Below are 19,989 nucleotides of genomic sequence, written 5' to 3' on the forward strand. Positions count from 1 at the left end.
TTTCTGGTGAGCTGGGAGGATGGGGGCGGAGGGAGAACCACGACAAATACCTTAGCAAAAGAGGGCCAGCGCCATGCAGCTGAGGGAGAGGTTTGGCACGGGCACCGCTACTCAAACAAAGGATAACGGGAGCAGCCCTGGAGGACCTCCTGCCGCCCCAGCCCTGCAAAACTGCAGCATTCCTCTCTTCCCTTCCTCAAGCCTCCAGTGAATACGACTCTGTTTCAAAAGTACGTGGGCCTGTCAGGCTGCAGACAGCCCAAATCTGAGCAGCTGCACTCCCTCCACAGCTTTCAGCCTCCAGTGCAGAAGGTGGATGTGTCCCACCCCACAGAGCCGCGGCTGGGGCAGACACCTGAAGGCATCACCTGGAAGAGCACAGGTGCCTCCCAGAGACTCCTCCTAGTCTATGGAGGCATCTCCTCTGAACTTCAGTGAGAACAAACAAGCTCAAAGCAACCCCTGCCTATCCACAAACCCAGCTAAAGTCAAAGATGTGTAATATAAGTGTCCCAATTGGGTACAAAAACTAAATTGGAACTAGGTACATTACAAGTGAGGTCTAAATTAACTTAGGCCGTGATTAATTGGACCTATCACAATTTATGCATAATCTGTAATTTATGCCATGCTGCATCAACCAATCACATGGTTTATTCTACACACAGAACAAGATGATTTAGATTATAGGAGACATGCTGAAGTGACACAAAGCAGACCTGTGGTGGAGGGAAGGGGGAGAGAACTGGAAAGGGCTCTGAGTGAGAAACCTGTGTTTGCTCATCCTTGGTATCACGCTCACTTTGTGAAAGCTGTAACTCCAGCAACAAGGTCTTGCAAACCTACCTGCCAGCCAGTGTGAGAAGACATGGTGACACAAAGATGCAGATTGGAAGTAAAAACTGTTTAAATAACCCCCCGTATCGGCTATTCCTACTCATATTGCTTTAGGGTTTTCTCCAACTTACATTCTCATGCATGCTCCTTGCAGGCACGCATTATGGTGGCACAGCTCTGTGGCTGCCACGCATCTCAGGTCCTCCCGTCAATCCTCTCCAGCTGTGTACTGGCTGATTGGTTCCCTCCCTCTGCTCCACATCCCTGTGTGGCTTCATACCACCTTCCCATTTCTGCTTTTCCACCAGTTCCTACTGTCTCCAACAGGCCTCTACTCTTCAGGCATTTACCATAATATTCATATCATCAAAACAAATATTAATTGTACAATTTATAAAACAAATTATTAGAATTGTTTTGTAAATATATAAATACGCTTCTTTTCTTTAGGTGTGAGAAGATGTGAATGCATGAATAAATGACCAAGCAAAGCAGAGGCCTAGGTGCCTCGTTAGTGTTTAGACTGCATTGGCAGCTGGATCCTCTCCTCTCAGCAACTCTGTCTCCATAGAGAAATCTCATGGCAGAAAGGTTCTGAGCATAAGGAAAGCTAGGGTACTAACTGCTTTAGTCCCGGAAACAAGGGATTCACTCATTTTCTGGTACAATACCGACTAGCTTACAGCACTGACATTTTTGTCTGTTAAAAATGATAATGATATTGTTAATAGTTAGGGCCCCATAAGAGGGTTTCTCTGCATGAAGTCAGGCTTGAGTGTTACACTTAATCTGCAGTTAGATTTTAAATTGCATTTATATTATAGCTTAATTGAAGTGTGCATACAGTTTCCCACAAATAGTACTTTCTGTTGTTATACTGTATCAATAATTATAACGACTTATACATTAGTTCAACTTAGATTATGTGAGAGATTACGAATGCTTTTGAATTACAGTGGAGTCAACTGTATAGTAGCGTATACCAACTTGTGGTTATTTCCCTTTTTTCCCCTCATATACACCCTTTTAGAAAGACTGCCTCTAATTGATACATGGGTGCAGGAACCGATATGCATCTTGTTAATGAGTTAATGCTGGAATTATTAAAATAATTCCTCTTCATTCCCTTCCCTATCATGTTATCAAGGACCCTGTGATATGCTTCAGAATAACTAGATCTTTTGACAACTGCTGTCATAGCTAATAACTGTCACAACCGTCATATAAGGTGTTTGATGTTTCCTAGACTCACTTTTAGGACTTTCCTCTTTCTAACGTCTTTGATTGTTTCCAGCTATGAGTTCAGCCCTCGGCACAGCAATGACGACTTCTCTCTTCATACAGAAAATATGTTCTTCCTCTCTTCTGACAATCTAATTTCAGTATTCAAGTTCATCAACTAAAAAATAACCAGGCTTTTGTTTACAATAATTACAAATTCATAATCCCATCTGGGCCTCCGAATTTTGCACAGCATATTGGTTATTAATATCCAATTAATGCTTGTAGACCCATTGACTGTGTTACATATCTACAAAGCAAACTGGTGGCACGTTCACTTTTATTTCAAAATGCATGCTGCAGACAATACGGAATAGCAAGTACACTGCAAACTCTTAGCATATTCTGAACTCAGGTACAACAACTCCCAGGAATGTATTCTCACCAAAAAAGTTGAAAATTACAAAAATCCAGGGATTTTTACCATGTAGAAAATACAGAATTACATCATTATAGAAAAAAATAATAAATCACTGGTGTTTATTAGAAGGCGGCCTCAGGGTTTATCTGTAGACCAAGAAATAGGCTACAGGGGATGCAAATTAGAATATAAAGCATTACAATAAAATAAAATAGAGAGGATGCAAATTTATGTGCTGTAAAACTGAAATAGAATAGTTTTCAAAGAAGTGGGATTACCTTAAGGAATCATGGAAGCCATGTCACAAAAGGTACATTTTCCTTCTGGCTCAAAAATACTCTCTGTCTTAATGAAAAGCTGTTACATTGAAGTACATCTTATACGTTTCCAAATCAAGAGTCCTCAGGTTTCCAATAGGTTCCCAACTGGGAGCCCTTCCCACTAGAATGGGACTGAATGACTTCTGATTATAAGCCAACATTTCAAATATCTCACTTCAAACATCTTATGCTAAATTTCAAAAAATTTCAAGTAAAATAACACCAAATAAACTGACTTTGAGAAGACCGTGTTATCAGGCAGACAGCATTTATTTGCGCTACAAATTCATATAATTGCAAGCTATGCTATTTAACACTTTAAGAAGCAGCCAATTCTTTCTTTGCTGAACTTTAACAAGTGAATATATATTTAAAAATAGGGCTTATAACTTAGGCGGCACAAAAAAAATACGTTCTGGAAAAATAATTAACATTTTTTATTACATTTTTTGTTTGTTACTCGAAAATAATCAGGAAATATACTGAAATTATCATCATAACAGAAGATGATAACGAAAACTACCAAAAGACAGATAAAGATGCAACAAACAGAATTTATCTACATCTAAAGGATTAAAGTAGCAAAGTTAACCACGCTTCTTCTATGGGAGAGATACACTGACTGTACACTGGATAACAGCATTCGTTTGGAAGGCAACAACCAGTTTAAAGGACTTTGATTTCCTTTTTTAATTAAAGATATCGGAACTAAAATCTCAACATGCTTATACCTATTTAAACTAAAGGTCTTTCAGGCTTTTTATGCATTTTTGCACTCAGAGTAAATTGGCAATGAGTCTTCAAAGTAATAACCACGTTTTTACAGAATGTGGATTAAATAATTTACTATACCACCTAAGACACTTTGCTAACTTCTAATTTTTAATCAACTGTCAAAAAATTTACTGATACTACTGCAGGTTTGGTGTTATGTATTTAATGGATTGTGAACTTGGGCAGACTTTGAACAAATAATGGACACTCTACACTAAATATTAATTTCATTAGATGGGGTTACAGTTACAGTAAAAGGATGTTCAGAGAAGCTAGAGAGTTCAAGTGAATACATCCTTACAGACTAGGTCTAAGTTGATTTGTGGCTAGTTTATAATATGGGCACACAGGCAAATATGGACAGTTTTGATGTTTGTGTGCATGCCACACAAAAAACTGTCATCGAAAGAGACATCAAATGTCTCTTCCCAGCCACCCTCCACACTAGTCAGAAACACTGCTGGCAAACAAAGGCATTGCGAGGTGACTGTTGATTATTTGAGAAAGGTCTTTGTGATTGTAGGAGGTTCCTGAGGCCTGGGAAGAAAGCAAATGGCGCTCATTTTCGAGAAGAGCAAGGAGGGGTATCTGGATAACCTGGCAAGGTGATGGAGCAAATCTTCTTAGAAACCTGTAAACCGTCCTCAAAACCATTTCCCAACATACGAAGGACAAAAAGGTGCCTGGGAGTAGTCAGCATAGGTTTACAAAGGGGAAATGATGCCTGAGCAACGTGACAGCCTTTCACAAAGAGGCGACTGGGGGGAGAGCAGTGGGTGTTGTTTATCCTGACTTTAGGAAGGCTTTCAACACTGTGTCCCATAACATTCTCATAAAAAACTGTATGGACTAGGTAAGTGGTTGCACTGAAAACTAGCTGAATGGCTGGGCTCAAAGGTTGGGACTAGTTGCACAAAGTCCAGCTGGAGATCTTACAGGAGCCTCATGCAGGTCAACAAGTTTAAGTGCAAAGTCCTGCGCATGGGGAGGAACCACCCCATGAACCAGTATACGCTGGGGATCTACCATCTGGAAAGGTCCTGGTGGACACCAAGTTGGGCATGCGCCAGCAGTGTGCCCTTGTGGCAGAGAAGGCTAATAGTATTCTGGGCTGCATTAGGCAGAGTGTCGCCAACAGGTCAAGGGAGGTGATCCTTCCTCTGTACTCAACCCTGGTCAAAAAAAGCTGGAGTGCTGAGTCCAGTGCTGGGCCTCCTGGTATGAGAGAAACATGGACATACTGGAGCAAAGCCATCAAAGGGTCACAAAAATCATCAAGTGATTGGACCAACTCTCAGATGAGGAAAGGTTGAGAGACCTGAGGCTGCTCAGCTGGAAGCTGAGAAGGCTCAGGGGGATCTTATCAATAACTATAAATACTCAATGGGAGGGAGCAGAGAAGATGGAGCTAGACTCTTCTCTTTGGTGCCCACTGACAGGATGAGAAACAATGGGCATAAATTGAAATAGAGGAAATTCCATAGCAACATAGGAAGAAAAAAGAAAATAGCGTGAGGATGGTCAGATGCTGGAAAAGGCTGTCCAGAGAGTTGTGGAGTCTCCATCCTTGGGGATATTTAAAATCCAAATCGACATTGCCCTGAGCAGCCTGCTATCGCTGACTGTGCTCTGAGCAGGGAATCAAAGTAGATGATCTCCAGAGGCGCCTTCCAACCTCAGCTGCTCTGTGAGTCTGTGAAATTTCATCAGTTTATAGGCTGAGCAACAGTTTCTGGAAACACTCCAAGACAGGCACAACACCTCTTAGGAACTCATAGTCCATCAAAAAAAACCTCTACGGACTGACTTATTGCACCAGGAAAAAAATGGATTCCTTGGTTACTATTTAGGGCTAAGACATTTTTCACTTTCTAGATAAGAATTTCCCAGATGAGAAGCAATAAACCTTTGTGTCTACAGTAGGTAGGTTTAGGGAAAAAACTCTGGCTGCATTTGGAACAAGTCCTTGTTTGAACGTCCTCCTTCGAGTTAAAGGGAGGATTACTGGTCAAGTAAACTTTGCTTCACATTGGCCTGCAACACATCAAGAGCAAAATGAATCAATTCAGCAGTAGCAGCATCTGGGAAGACTTGGCAAAATGACTGTTAAGTCAGCTTAAGATAATATGCAAAAATTAGCAAGCCTTCTTGGAGGAGGAAAGGGCTTATTTAAAGTAGTTAAAGCAGTACAGCAATGGATGTGCATGACTCAGAGAAAAGGGAAAGTGGCAAAAGAACTAAAGAGAAAATAAGGGAGCTGACAGCGGTATCAGTAGAAAGAGTTTGGGCTTCACAATTCAGCTGCTATTCCCTACGAAAAATGGGCTTTTCCTTGCAAGACGAAAGGGTGAACATTCACCATCATTCAGTTTGTTTCAAAACATAAAATATTTCCAATTATGTTTTTTAGCTGTAAGAGTTGAAAAACACTATTAAATTACTAAATGTGCTAAAATTAGCAGTAATTCTGAATTGATTCTGAATAGACATGCCTTGTTTTGAACAGGAAATAGAGATGGAGAACATAATCCAATAGATTTCCTTTCCCAAGGCAAAAATGCGCTCCAACTTAGATTCTCTAAAGCTTTACGTGAATCAGGTCAGAAACACCACTTCACTGGGGATATCTTTTACTCCTAACAAAGGAATTTGCTACAATTAAGTACAAATTCAACTTACATGCGCTCTAGAAAGATAGAGGGAATGACTGTAGCAACATCTTTTAAATCTACACTAGTATCACTGAGCCATCCTGTATGCAAGGATGCAGATGCCATGGAACTTTAAACAATTAAAGGAAAAAATTAAAATTCAGATTTGTGATGATTTTGTACGCTTATAAAGCTTTTTTTCCATTAAATGTTATACACTCTACTGTTAGATAACTGCTCCCGAAATTCACCATTTATTTCACAGTTTTAAGTTTCCCTCCTTGCCCTTGTTAGAGCTTTCAGAACTGTTTTATTTAATTATTAGGAAGAACATAAGAGACAGAATCAACCCTATAGCGTGCTTGTCCTTTACAGACTACTATAAAAGGAATTGTTCTCATGTTGGCGAGAAAACAAGAATTCCTTTTTGTGAAAAGTTACTTGGCTTCACCTTTGGTTTCCATTCAACATCCTTTGCAACTGAAGCTTTCTCGTCTGTAAACAGAGAATATAAGCAGAGCAAACACTTTAATCTGGAACTTCTGCATTTTTAGAGAGTGAGTAACCATCAGTTGACCAAGCATTTATAAATGTGTCCTTAGAGTTTAGTGTAAAAATATACTGATTTCTATTTTCAGCATCGTTTGCGGGGCTTAGAAGGGTGGGGCAGGGTATAAGCATAAAATATGTGCTAAATCACATGATAAGAGAAGGCTGAGAGTAAATAAAGTCAAATGATTAAAAGAAATATTTTTGTCCCACTGAAATCTAGCTCAAAGTATTAATTCCTTCTGGGCTGCTAACAGTCTTTGCTGAAAGCAACAACAACAAAAAAGAATAAACCAAGTTTGTTCGAATTAGTAAGGCTGTACGCGTCATGTCCACAAATTCAGCATCAGTCCATCATGGGTTGGTACCTTCTGAGTTTCTTCTGCCCCTTTGTTTTGATGGGCAGTTTTAATAAGCCCCTTTTAAGCTGGACAGGATCACTGTCTCCAAGGTAGTCCCACCTGGGTCTCTCCACAGCAAGGAGCAGCTCTGTCCCTCTTGCTCCCTCCAGCCCCAAACAGATGTCCTCACGCTTTCCTTTCTTATGAGTTCATCAGCTCTGGGGTGGGTTAGACAGCCAGCAAGGGCTGGGGAGCTGCCTCATAGTTTCCAAGACCAAGAATGCCACAGGATAGCTTTATGTCTAACTGCATGTTTCTCCATATTGAAGAAACGTGCACAAACCTTCTCAGTTATTCCCATCTTCAGCATCAGCCATTTACATCAGAATGTGTTGCGGGCTTCTGTCCGCTTATTTACAACATCCATCATCCAGGAACTTCACGAGGTGCTCTTTAACACCTCCAATAATGCTAACTATATAATGTTATTAACCTTTTAGAAAATACAGTGCCTGCATTAATTTTCCACCACCTCAGCAACAGCTGGGAAGCTCTAAGCTTTGTTCAGAGAGAAATAATTCATGGATAGTCTTTTCCAAAAAAACACTTTATATTAAAAAAAAAAAACAATGGGAGAGCAAGGTGAAGGGAACTTTTGAAGTATTTGTGTGTGACAAGAGCAGGAAGAGGGTTGTAAAGGAGGACAGATGGACAGAGAACTCAGAGTTCTCCACAAATCTTTTGATATATACAGCATCAGCAGAGTGCTAGACGGGTCAAAGTAGTAATAGGTCTCGCTACAGAAATGTTTCTTATAAGAAGCTTGTACCTGGTTAGGACCAATAAGGAAATCCTTCCTTCTTTCCTCTTTCCCTTCCCCCTCAGCCCTTTGGTTTTCCTCCCCCTCTCCTGCCACTGCAGTCCATGACCTTCACAAGAAAACACTTCTGCTTTGATAACAGGCTGCAAGCCTCCAAGGACTGGCACTGCTTTCTGGGAGAGAAAACTGTTGCCTCGCTCGGAATCCAATCAAAACCTGAACGTACCAAGTGAAAAATAAACCAAGGACATCATTATTCCATCTCATTGTGATTTGGCTTGCCTTCAAATCTCATACCCTGTATATCTGAAATAGCAGCAACGCCTCCATTAGCTGAGCCTTCCAACACTTTAATCAAAGTATCTTTCAGAATAAAAAGGCAGAAATGTCAAATTCCAATCACCCTTTAAATTCCTTCAATTCTCTGTGCTATGCAAAATTAAAAGTCTGACCTGGGGACAATTTCCCGTAAAAACCAGCGTGCATGCATGCAGACACTCAGCCACGTGGGCGGGCGCCAATTTTAGAACACGGCAAGCACCGATGGGGCGACGGGGAAGCTCCCCCGTGGGCTTTCCTAGCTCACGGGCACGCTCCTGCAGTCAGCATAATTGACTTTTCACAAGTGATAACAACTTCCACACTTTATAAGAAGTATAGGTTATAAGGCGTCTAGCGGAACAATGCCACGTACCTAGTCCAGCACACATTACAAGTAAATTTTTGCCCATTATTTTTCTAAGATTACATTAAGACTATCAAATACTGGTTTTGCTGTTTTTACTGGGACGCTTCTGGAGGGTGAGACCCACAAGTTTCTGAGAGTTATACTGAGAGCCGGAGGAATAAAGTGGTTAAAAGGAACAGGCACAAAGGGTTTGATTAGCCTGTCTATAACTCTCTCTCTCTCGTTCTGTGGTGCTCATAATCCCACCAGGTCTCCAGGGATCTTCCAAAATCTTATAGTAGGCAAGGTATAGGCAAGGTAAGAAAAATGTGATATTCTGGGTCCCTGCTGAGGTCATCTCTACACACTGAAGAGTTTTAAGCTTTTTTAAAAAAAGGAATCCTTTAGATCACCATTAGAATACTTCATAGAAAAATACTGCAGAAAACAAAACCACCCTTAGGACTAACATACTTCTGTAATGCTTTCTATGAGGAAACTTTTACTACTGCATATTTTTTATGACTAGAATTATGCTAATTTTTATCTTTCTAAGATGATAATCCTTTAAAAATGTTTTAAGAAAGAAATTATGTGTAATTGTGCCATCTTAATTATTATCTTTTATGAACATATTCAAAATTACAAGAATATATGCTTTTGCTTACATAATACTGTGTCTTTCTTCTACATATACTTGCAATACTTACAAACTATATTTCTTCTTTAGGAATAAAAAACTATGCAACTGATAAAAATTTAATCATATAGATACGGATTATTTAGAAAAAGCAGAATTGGAGAGAGAAAGGATGAGGAAACCTCCTAAGTATTATCAGCCTCATGCTCTAAATAGTACCCAAAGATTAAAATAGGTTTTGCGACCAGAACCAAGGAAGATTATGACTTTTTTAAAATCCACCCTATCTGTCCTTCAAAACACATTAAAAATGTTCTGATTTGTTGCACGTGTGGCAAGTAACCTAGAAGGGAAGTCTCTGGTCTCTGCAGCGAGTACTCCGAACCCAAATAAACAACTCCTTTGCTCCACGTGTGTTTTTCTGGGAAGATGAAGGAGTGTGTTCCCTGGCGCAGCCCAGCTGGCAAGCCGTTCTGCGAAGCCACACTCCACTAACCATTATTTCTGCTTTCCACAAAGCTCTGTCTTTGATAAGGCACAATTATTTAAAATTCCCGGTGCTGTTCTGCTTCCCCTGACAGCGATATGGTATTATCGCAAATGCATCCTCCTCGACAGCAACGTGATGCTATAAAGTTCCGCTAAATTTATCGAGGAGTCTTTTTCCAACAGTTAGCTGTAACACAGTACAATGGTTATCCTCCTAAATGATAATTAAGCTTTGGGGTAACATTTAATTGAAAATGTACTGTGAAAATCAACAAGTCAGCCTTTTCAAATCAAGGCTGCTTGGTTCACAATCCCGTTCAATGTGATTTTGTCTAACAGTAATCCATGACAAAAATATATGAGCTTAATCCTGTTCCCTCTGGCAATCATTTAAAAACGCTTAACCCCTTGGACAGTTCTGAAGATCAAATAATTTCACAGTATTAGTCAAGGGTTAACCTTTTTCTACAAATATTGTACCTTTTCAGCTGCAAATAACTCTATCTGATTTGGAACTATATTCTGTTAGTAATATAATTGAATCTTTTCCTTTGAAAAAAAATAATTTTAAAAGTGAGTGGTTTAATTTTCATGGGATCATCAGTTTTGTAAATAACATGCTGCCAGACTACTGTTCCTTGAATGCGGTCCCCTGCTCAATAACCATGCTGGAATGAGCCACATCCAGCTGCAATGCCCATGGGCAGCCTGGAGACCAGGGGCGAGGGAGCGGACACTAGTTCATAGACTCATAGAATCTTCATAGTTGGAAAGGACCTTTGAGATCGAGTCCAACCAAACACACACACAAAAAAAACCCCAAACCCCTATAGTCTCTGTCACTAGAGCATGCCCTGAAGTGCCACATCGAGACGTTTCTTAAACACCTCTAGGGATGGTGACTCAACCACCTCCCTGGGCAGGCCGTTCCAGTGCCTGACCACGCTTTCAGTAAAGTAATTCTTCCTCATATCTGATCTAACCCTCCCCTGCCACAACTTCAGACCATTTCCTCTGGTCCTGTCATTATTCACCTGGGAGAAGAGGCCAACACCCACCTCTCTCCAACCTCCTTTCAGGTAGTTGTAGAGGGCAATGAGGTCTCCCCTCAGCCTCCTCTTCTCCAGACTAAACATGCCCAGCTCCCTCAGCCTCTCCTCATATGACCTGGTCTCCAGACCCCTCGTCAGCCTGGTAGCTCTCCTCTGGACACGCTACAGCACTTCAATGTCCCTCTTGTACAGAGGGGCCCAGAACTGAACACAGGACTCGAGGTGAGGCCTCACCAGTGCCGAGTACAGAGGCACGATCGCTTCCCTGCTCCTGCTGGCCACGCTATTCCTGATACAAGCCAGAATGCTGTTGGCCTTCTTGGCCACCTGGGCCCACTGCTGGCTCATGTTAAGCTGGCCATCCACCAGCACCCCCAGGTCCTTTTCTGCTGGGCAGCTTTCCAGCCACTCTTCCCCAAGCCTGTAGCGTTGCTTGGGGTTGTTGTGACCGAAATGCAGGACCAAGACACTTGGCCGTATTGAACCTCATACAGTTGGCCTTGGCCCATCGATCCAGCCTGTCCAGGTCCCTCTGTAGAGCCTTCCTACCCTCAAGCAGATCAACACTCCCACCTAGTTTGGTGTCATCTGCAAACTTACTGAGGGTGCACTCAATCCCCTCATCCAGATCATTGATAAAGATATTAAACAAAACCGGCCCCAAAACTGAGCCCTGAGGGACACCACTGGTGACTGGCCGCCAAGAGGATTTCACCCCATTAATCATAACTCTCTGAGCACGGCCATCCAGCCAGTTTTTAACCCAGCGAAGAGTACACTTGTCTATGCCATGATTCGCCAGCTTCTCCAGGAGCAGGCAGGATGAAGAACCCTCCTGCCCTGGCTGGGGAGGGACTTTACGAGCATCCAAGATCCAAAGAAATTTGCTGCCATCCTCCTCCTATCTCACCGAGTTGTCTTAGGCCACAGCATATCACGCAGCCCAACAGGAGGGACTCTGTCACATGAAGGGGCTGGTGCTGCCAACCCAGCGCTCCCCCCAAGGTGTGTGTGCATCACCAGGCTCAGTTCGGAAGAGCTTGAGAGTGACCCCAGTGCCCTGCACACCCACTGAGATTTTCCGCCTGCCAGCCAAACCCAGCCGTGCATCTCGGAGTTCAGCTTCCTCCCAAAGGGATGTGGGGTGTGTCCTCTGGGATGCGTGCCAATTCACTGTAACAAGCGGGAACATCTGGGAACTGGCTCTAGAAATGCACTTCTGACCTGAGCTAAAGCATGAACCTAGATGGACCCCCACCACAGTAAGGCCATGATAACGGGTAAGAGACCCCTTGTGGCCACCAAATTTCAGGCAGGATTAGCTTCTTTCTCCACTGGCTCTGGTTTGATGATTAATTCTATTTTTAGTTGCTACTTTGTGCAAATCCAAGCAGAGAAAGAGGATGCCTGTGTGCAACTGCAAGCAGAATTTGGTTCCATGTCAGACTAAGGATGCAGAAAGAGGATTATATCTGCTAGAAAAAGAAATACAGCATATCATATTGAATACCCTAGGGAGGGTGGCTTCTGAGATAAAGTTCACAGTAATCTCATCTTAATTAAAACAAAATGAAATTTATGGTATCTCATTTCCCTGCCACTTTATTATTTAGGTGTCATTGTCAAAGACTGCAGCAATCTAGGAAGAGACAGTCGCTGCCCCAAGGAGTTTCCAGTCTAACTCAGGCAGAAATAAGCACTGAACAGCTCAGAAAGGAAAGTAAAGCTCTCGGCAGTAAATAAATACCTTATGTTTTCACAAAGGTCATTTTCAGCAGAAGTGAGAGAAAGCAGGAAACAGAAAACTGCTCTACTGCTGTGCCACGGGAGAGAGCAGAAGAGAAAAGGGAAGAGGTGAATGCAGAGGCGGATGGAAGGTTGGAGAAGAGACTTGAAGAAAAGAGAAAGGATGGATTTAAAAAACAATGCAGAGGTCTAAGCAACTGCTGTCACCTCTAAGAGCAAAAAGTTTTCATCCAATGTAGGGAAAGATGCAAAGCAAGCACAGGCAACAAGTAGGAGAAGTGAAATGTCCTGAATGAAGGCTGGGGATAAATTTGAGAGCATTATTTTGGACACACTTTGTCACAAAGTGCAGAGATGGCTTTTCCCTTTTTTATTGAAACACACCTATAAAAAACCTTGACAATATTATACAAAATTATATCGAGAAAAATGCCATGCCCTTTAAAAGAGTGAGGATACAGGTGAGGAAATCAATTCAGCTAAATAATTCCCAAGAAGCGCAAGGATAGCTCCCTTTCATTTTAGATACGAACATAGTTACGTGACATAATTTAGCAAGTGATTTAATGGCTCTTGTCATGAATGCTATTCATCTGCTAGATGCAACTCTGGTTTTCTATTCATATTTTTCAAAAGCTCTAACACAGCTATTTTTTTCTTTCTTTCACCTACTACATCTTCAGAGTGCAATTATAACTTTTGAGCTAAGCAGCAAAGATTTTTCCCCCTTACTTAGTAAGCACCTGCCTGGCTTCCTTGAGCACCATCTCCTCCTCAAGGCTGAGGACGAGCAATCTGGGCTGATATTGTGACTCCCCTGGAGTATATAGAAAAACGAAGGCAACAAATCCTCCTTATTCCTCTCCAAAGAGGACTGGTGAATAAGCTCGGGCACTACATGGTTTGCTCTAGAGCGTGCCATCTTCCGACTTGCCAACCAGGAGTAAAACCCCTCAAGAGAAACCCACGACATTTCTTCTTCCCAGCCCCACCCCCAGTGTTTTCAGAAGTGAAGTAATCTGTCTCCTAATTATTTCATACATGATGATGATGATGATCTCATTATTCTACCCCTTCTTGAACTGTCAGATTGTGTCCAATAAGTAAAGGGTCCTATCACTGCAGGACCTCTCCTAGCAGTATAAAACTGTCTGGAAATTTAATAGTTAAGTCTTATTTACTGCACAAGAGAAAACCATTTGAGTTCATCTTGAAAAAAGGGAAAGCAAACTATGGTGTAGGGCTGCACCTGCACTCTGAAATTTTCTGTTTTAAGCTTCTTTCCTGTCAAACGCAACAAAATCGACCATTATTTTCAGGAAGGTTCATCAGAAGTTAGCGAGCATACAGTCCATTATGTGTTATGGGGGAAAATGACAGTGCGCATGTGTTCCCATGGCATTCATGATCAGAAAAATAGAGAAAACCAGGAATTCTATTATTACACATACACAGGACTAAGCTGAAAGTGGAAGAGTTGAAATAGATTATAAAAGAGGGGGCGGGGACCATAGATTAAGTCTGAATAATACTGACACTTTTTTTTTGCCCAGCACAATTTGGTTTGGGAGCCTGGGTGGGGGAAGAAGAAGATCGATCATCTGGGAGCACGGTAGATGGATTTTTAAACTCTCTGTCATTCTTTCATTCTTGGCTCTCTCCATTCTCTTACTCTTGGCATCCTCTGTTCTTCTTATTGCACAGAAAGGGGAGCTTTAAACTAACAAACAAGCTCAAGTCTGGAAAACATGCCTGTTCTTTTCTGGGAAGCGCACGGGAGAGCTCAGCTGCTGCTCACTTTGAGCAAAACTGACACCCCCTCGCTCGGTTGTTACCAAACAGTTCAGTGGCCAGAGAAGAGCTCTCTTACTCCGTAAGTTAATATTAGGCAGTGAAACTGCACATGTCATTAAAGTTCAAAGCAACTGATTAATCCTTTGATGTGTTGCCAAATTATTAGAATAATGACACAATTTTTTTTCAAATGTATTGGTCTGTTCCTCTCAATTCTTTCTTTTTTAACCCCATGCTTTAATAAGTGGCCAACCTCAGGAAGAAAGGGGTTCTTTTTATTCAAAGGAGAGCTGGGAACTGTTTCTGGAGCACTTCTTTTATATATAACGTGCAGGATATTACCCCCCTAACAGCGGCAAAAAAATTCTCTTTATTTTTCCCCCCTGGTGCTCTCCTTCTTTAGGCTTGGAAAGTAAACATTTAAAAATGCATGCTGTTAGTGGGCTGCGTAGCACTACACTGCTCTGTCAAAGTGAATATTGTGATAAATTATGTCAGTCTGTTCATACTTACAATCATCTTCCACTTCCTCATACCAAAGCATGTGAGCAGACATGAAATCTCTCCACCAAAAAAAAGAGGAAAAAGAGAACAACAGCAAATATTTCTTGGCAAAGTGTATTCCAACTTTGCTGCTCCGGTAGCTTTTGCCAAATTAGGCTTGTCCCTGCATCGCGACAGATGTGTCCCCCCGCACAAGCCCCGGCAGCTCCGGGGAGGAGAGGGCAGAAAGCAGCCCGGTGGGATGCAGCTGCGGGCTGGCTGCCGGCAGGGTCTGTGTCCTGGGCAGGGAGAGGCAGGGATCCTCACTTCCACCCAGCCGGCATGGTAACTAATGCCAGTGCTCTTTGGAGGCCCCTAAATGTTTCAAATTCCAGGACCTGCGCAGAAGCAACGCTCCGTGCTTCCCTCAAAACAAAGTTGATTTCCCATAATAGGACAGCCCATGCTCTCGACATATAAGGCTCTGCGGCCAGGGTGGCATGTGCAGCGGATTTAAATTATGTCTTACGTCTTTCCAAGGAGCACTTAGCACTACGGAGCAGGGTGAAGACATTTACTTCTCCCTTCGTGCAGTTCCCCTGAGAGACCCACGAAACAGATTTTCTCCCTCCCCGGCAAATGACCCCCAGCCTGTCCCCAGCCAGGATCGTCGCTTCTTGGGAGAGGAGCAGTAAACCCTCCTGTATTTAGCTGTTCTCTCCCAAAAGCCTAGACTTTTGGGATCGCAAGCTGTCTCCCAAGCAGGGGTAAAAATAAACAAACCCCAGAATAGTGCTGTCACCAAATTCAGTGTGTAAATACTAACAGAGGTTGTGATAAAGCAGCAATAGCTGCTTTAAAAAAAAAAAAAAAAAAGGCAAAGCAAGCTATTGACTTACAATTGACCTTTCCACTCCCAACAAAACCCGGCGGTACTGCTGCTATACACAGCCCAGAAACAGCCTGCAGAAGAAGCAGAGGCAGGACTGCACGCAAGCTGCCTGTCACTGCCTCCTCCTAAAGGCAGGAACATCCCTTCACTCCCAAATCCCTAAAGCTGCTGGTCCCAAACAGGTGGGACCCGGACTCACGCTCTCCCCCTGCATTCGGTCCCAGGCCTCCTTAGTTTATAAAGGAAGGAAAAGGAGGCATCCACACAGTACTTGGGAACAGGACTGTGGCATTCTCCACCCAAACCCAGATTTTTATAAGGCTGCTTTCTACAGTATATACTTTGTACAGTATACATGGCCTTTAGACATAGATCATAAAGAGTCATGCTATTAACTCATGGCTTCATTTGAAAAAACACTCTTATGCTGTTCATTACTTATTTTTTAAAAGCTATCCCTAAAAAAATGAAATATGTTATTATTCGGTTTTAAAGGTTTAACTGTCTAGTCATGGTGATTGCAAGTTTATAAGTAAATTCCTGGATTATACAGAAAAATAAACACAAAAATGCTGTGCATAATATACCCTTACAGCAACTGGCATTTTCTACATCGATAGTCAAATTAATACCCCGGAGAACCTGGATGTACAGTACACGCCAACAGACTCCTAAGGATTAATTTGCAGCCCGCAGGAACTGCAAGTCATGAACTGATGTAGAAAATAATCTGAAGCAGAGCAGAGCACGCTGTGACAGCAGCAGCATTTTGATTATTTGAGGGAGAAGGAGACTGAGCAAACTCAGGAAAGGAACTGCTTATTGTGCAAAAGTTCTGTTTTAAAATATTTAAGGTCACCCTTGATAGCACATGCTGTCAATAACTGAGGCCCAGTAATGTACTTACAGACTACAAGGGAAAGTTATCTTGAAGGTAGGCGTCTAATGCTAGAACTGCCATCCTCCTGGCTTCCATTCAATTCAAGGTGACTTAAACGTTTTCTTCAAAACTTCCTAGGTGCCTAAATCTCTCTTTCTGAGTATGACCAGAGGGCCTTCATCTCGAAAGAGCTCTGCAGTCTGTTTTACACCTAACTCCAGTCATAATCCACAAAATTCATGTGGTTTATTCATCCTCTCTGACGATGTCTTTGAGACCATCGGAGAAGACCCAGATCAGGGTCTGCAAGAAACACAATGCTACTCATTACTTTCTTCTAAGACATGGCTCAAAGAAGCGTCTGGTGGTAATATTTATAACGGCTTACAAATCAAACAATCCTCCAGATGCAGGAAATCCAGATTTGCTTCCCCTCTTCTTTCTGGGGGAGTTCAAAACTCCTGTGTCTCAAGAGAGTCCCCAGTCCATTCACAGGAGCGCAGAAACCTTCAGCCTAGAAACATTTTCCCTTCCTCCTATTGAAATTCCTCCAGTCAATGGGAAAGGAGTCACAAAAAATTGGGCCATAGAGAGAAATAACAAAAGTGAGTGTTCAAATCTACTGTGTTTTTTAGTTGTTTTTGGATTTTTAGGGGTTTTTTTTGTTGTTTTTGTTTGGGGGGGGTGTAAAGCAAATTGAGAGACTCTTAAAAATCGAATACTATTTTCAGCAGCTATGAATGCTGTAATTGGTTAACACTGAGAAACATCAACTTTACTGAAAAGAAGTTTTATATGCGTCTGTCAGTCCCTACTGGACAGCATGGTGTCATTAATATTGCATGTATAACCTGGAACAGGTTTATCATTTTGACACACCAGGTTTGCCTGTTTATAGGATTTTTGTTTTGGTCTGAACCAGCATTAAAGCTCTAACTCTCTTCAGCAACAGAGAGCAAGTCACAGTGTCTAGTAGATCTATGTCAAATAATTAATGTACGCTCAAAAAATGCAGGTAAGTCAGAGGCCATCTGCCGCCTCCTTCGTTCTAGATGGTGCAAGTGGCAGGCTCTGACCCGCAGCAGCCCTGCTCAGTGCTCTGAGACTACAGAGCCTGTGCTAGAAGAGGGGAAAGGAGCAAGCTTCACGGTCACAGAGAGGTTGGAAAACGTAGAAAACTTGCAACGATAAAAATCTATATGTTTTTTTAAAAAAATGATTACTGGCAGCTCTAGTTTAATGCTGCCTTCCTCTTCCGCAATCAGTAATGGGTTAAATGAAAAAAAAAAATGTCATCTTCACTGTAATGGTTAGGGTGATTTTCAGCGACCCAGTAACAAATACTTTGTACAGAGGCTGTTTATTTTCCTGCTTGAGAATTCCTCTCAAAACCCAAGTATTGATAAAGTTGAAAATATCTCCTTTCTAATGGCATGAGCGTGACAGTAATGCAGAGCTGGAGAAAATGCCGAAGAGGCCAGTAGCAATCTGAAAACAAGGCCCAACAATAAACTGCCTGTTCAGGGACCATTTAGGAGATTGGGTTCAGCATACGTCAGCGTGCCCTTAGAGAAGAAATGGATTTCAACATCCAAATTTGGCAGCCCGGTTTATTGTCTCAGCAAACTAAACTAGAGGGAGGTTAAGACTTGAAGATAATGGTCAAACTTTAGACTGGACATGGGAACCAAGTTCTCAGGTCTCTAACTCTTGCCCTCCTGTACCACATTAAAGGGCTACATTGAAATTCAGGACTTCTCTGTCGGGGGCGGGGGGGTGTGGGGTGGGGTGGAAAGGCACAATTGGAAAAGTATGAGTTTGACATAGAAATATAATATTACAGTAGCCAGAATAATTTATACGGGAGGAGAGGTCCCCGATTCAACATAAATAAATCAAATAAGAACATCATGTTAACAACCTCCACAGAGTAACAAATCTTCCATCTCACTGTAATTTACTATGATACAAGCACCAAACAAACCCCCAACAAAAGAAAGCACACCATATTGCCATTTATATCATCTAACACAGACAGCATCTCCTTTCCCGTTAACAGATAAAACAAGAAAATAACAAATAGGTAGCATGCCATGTAGAACTGATTTACAAACCTCTTATGACTTTTTAAACATCCCAGTGGCACACGTTGTTTGCCAATACAACTCAACATCAGGCAGAGCACTTATAGCATAAACTTAAGACAGATGATATTTTGATGATAATTTCAGAAAACATTTCAACCTTTATTCCACCCTGTTTTTAACTCCCTGCCAACGCTGACCTAAAAAAAAAATAAAGGCAATCCAATCCTGTCGCTCAGTTCAACCATTAGGCTCATAACAAGATGCCTCTGTGCTCTTGCCAGTATTTGCAAATCTATCACATCTATCTGTGTGGGAAGAAGTGCTGAGCTCTAGGGACTATGGGACTGATGTGAAGGGAGTACTGGGATGGGAATCTTTTAAGCACTAATGCGCAGCACGGGATTTTGCTCTGGTGGTATATTGGCTCTGAGTCTTTTTATTATTCACTTCCTGTTATGAAAAAAAAAACAACAACCCACAACCAAACCCAAACCACTTGCGTGTCAGCAGCAGAGGAAAAACAAATCTTGCACAGCTTTATCACAACAGAAGTAAACAGACAGCTTTTGATTTTCCTGTGAAATCAGCAAGAAAGAAAAAGAAAAAAAGAAAAATCTTTCCAATGTATGCGCCTGAAGAACTTCTTTCTTTTGTTTCTTAGCCTATTTTTACATCAAAAAGGAATACATTTTTGTAGAGGTTTTTAGTACAGATTGCAAGTTTTTTTTTCTCTGTATGCTTATTTGATCTACAGACCAGAAAGTAAAAGACAAAAAAATAAAAAAATCACTTGCTCTACATTCTGAAGGAAGTAGTAGGTCTCGGCTTCCAGAGTGGAAGATATAAATGTAAGTTTATAGTCAGAAAATTAGCAGTCAATATAATGATTAAGGCAAATCCCTCTCATATGCAAGGGGCTGTTAAAAAACATCCAGTTTCCATTCAATATATTTCTATATCATGAAACACGTTGGAAAACATGCTCCAGCATATGAACCAGCATATTAGTTCATTACTGTGCATGTGCTCTCCCCAGGCAAGCTATCTCCTTCATGCAATAGTTGACTGGAATAGCAGTTACTCTTTTTGGGAGAGCATCTAGCACAAAGAGGGGCTGGGCTCACTCCTTACTAGTTCAACATAACAGAAAACAAGAAGTAATCATTGTTTGGTTTGGAAAGCTTCAGCTGAAGCACAACCAGTTCTTTTTACCTTTAATTCTCTTTGGGGCGAGGTCCCAAGCAGATTTAGCAGAGCAGTATTTGCAGCCTCCACTTCCCCTGTGCATAATGTTCGTGCTTTGCAGTTCTTTACTCTCAAACCCT

The 19,989-nt window shown here is 41.8% G+C and overlaps 1 protein-coding gene across 3 annotated transcripts in view; it reads right to left on the reverse strand.

The window, feature by feature from the left end:
• Positions 1-19,989, reverse strand: part of DMD (dystrophin) — a 1,176,878-nt gene that overhangs the window by 1,095,459 nt on the left and 61,430 nt on the right. Inside the window, exon 1 of one of the 3 annotated variants that reach the window (XM_063343600.1) lies at positions 14,836-15,136. The exons of the other annotated variants lie outside the window; for them this stretch is intronic. Coding sequence (XP_063199670.1) covers positions 14,836-14,878 — 43 coding nt within the window. The 5' untranslated portion in view covers positions 14,879-15,136. Of the gene's footprint in view, positions 1-14,835; positions 15,137-19,989 lie in introns of those variants that run through there. 3 annotated transcript variants of the gene reach the window in all.

Source organism: Chroicocephalus ridibundus, chromosome 1, assembly GCF_963924245.1.
Source record: "Chroicocephalus ridibundus chromosome 1, bChrRid1.1, whole genome shotgun sequence".
NCBI lineage: Eukaryota > Metazoa > Chordata > Aves > Charadriiformes > Laridae > Chroicocephalus > Chroicocephalus ridibundus.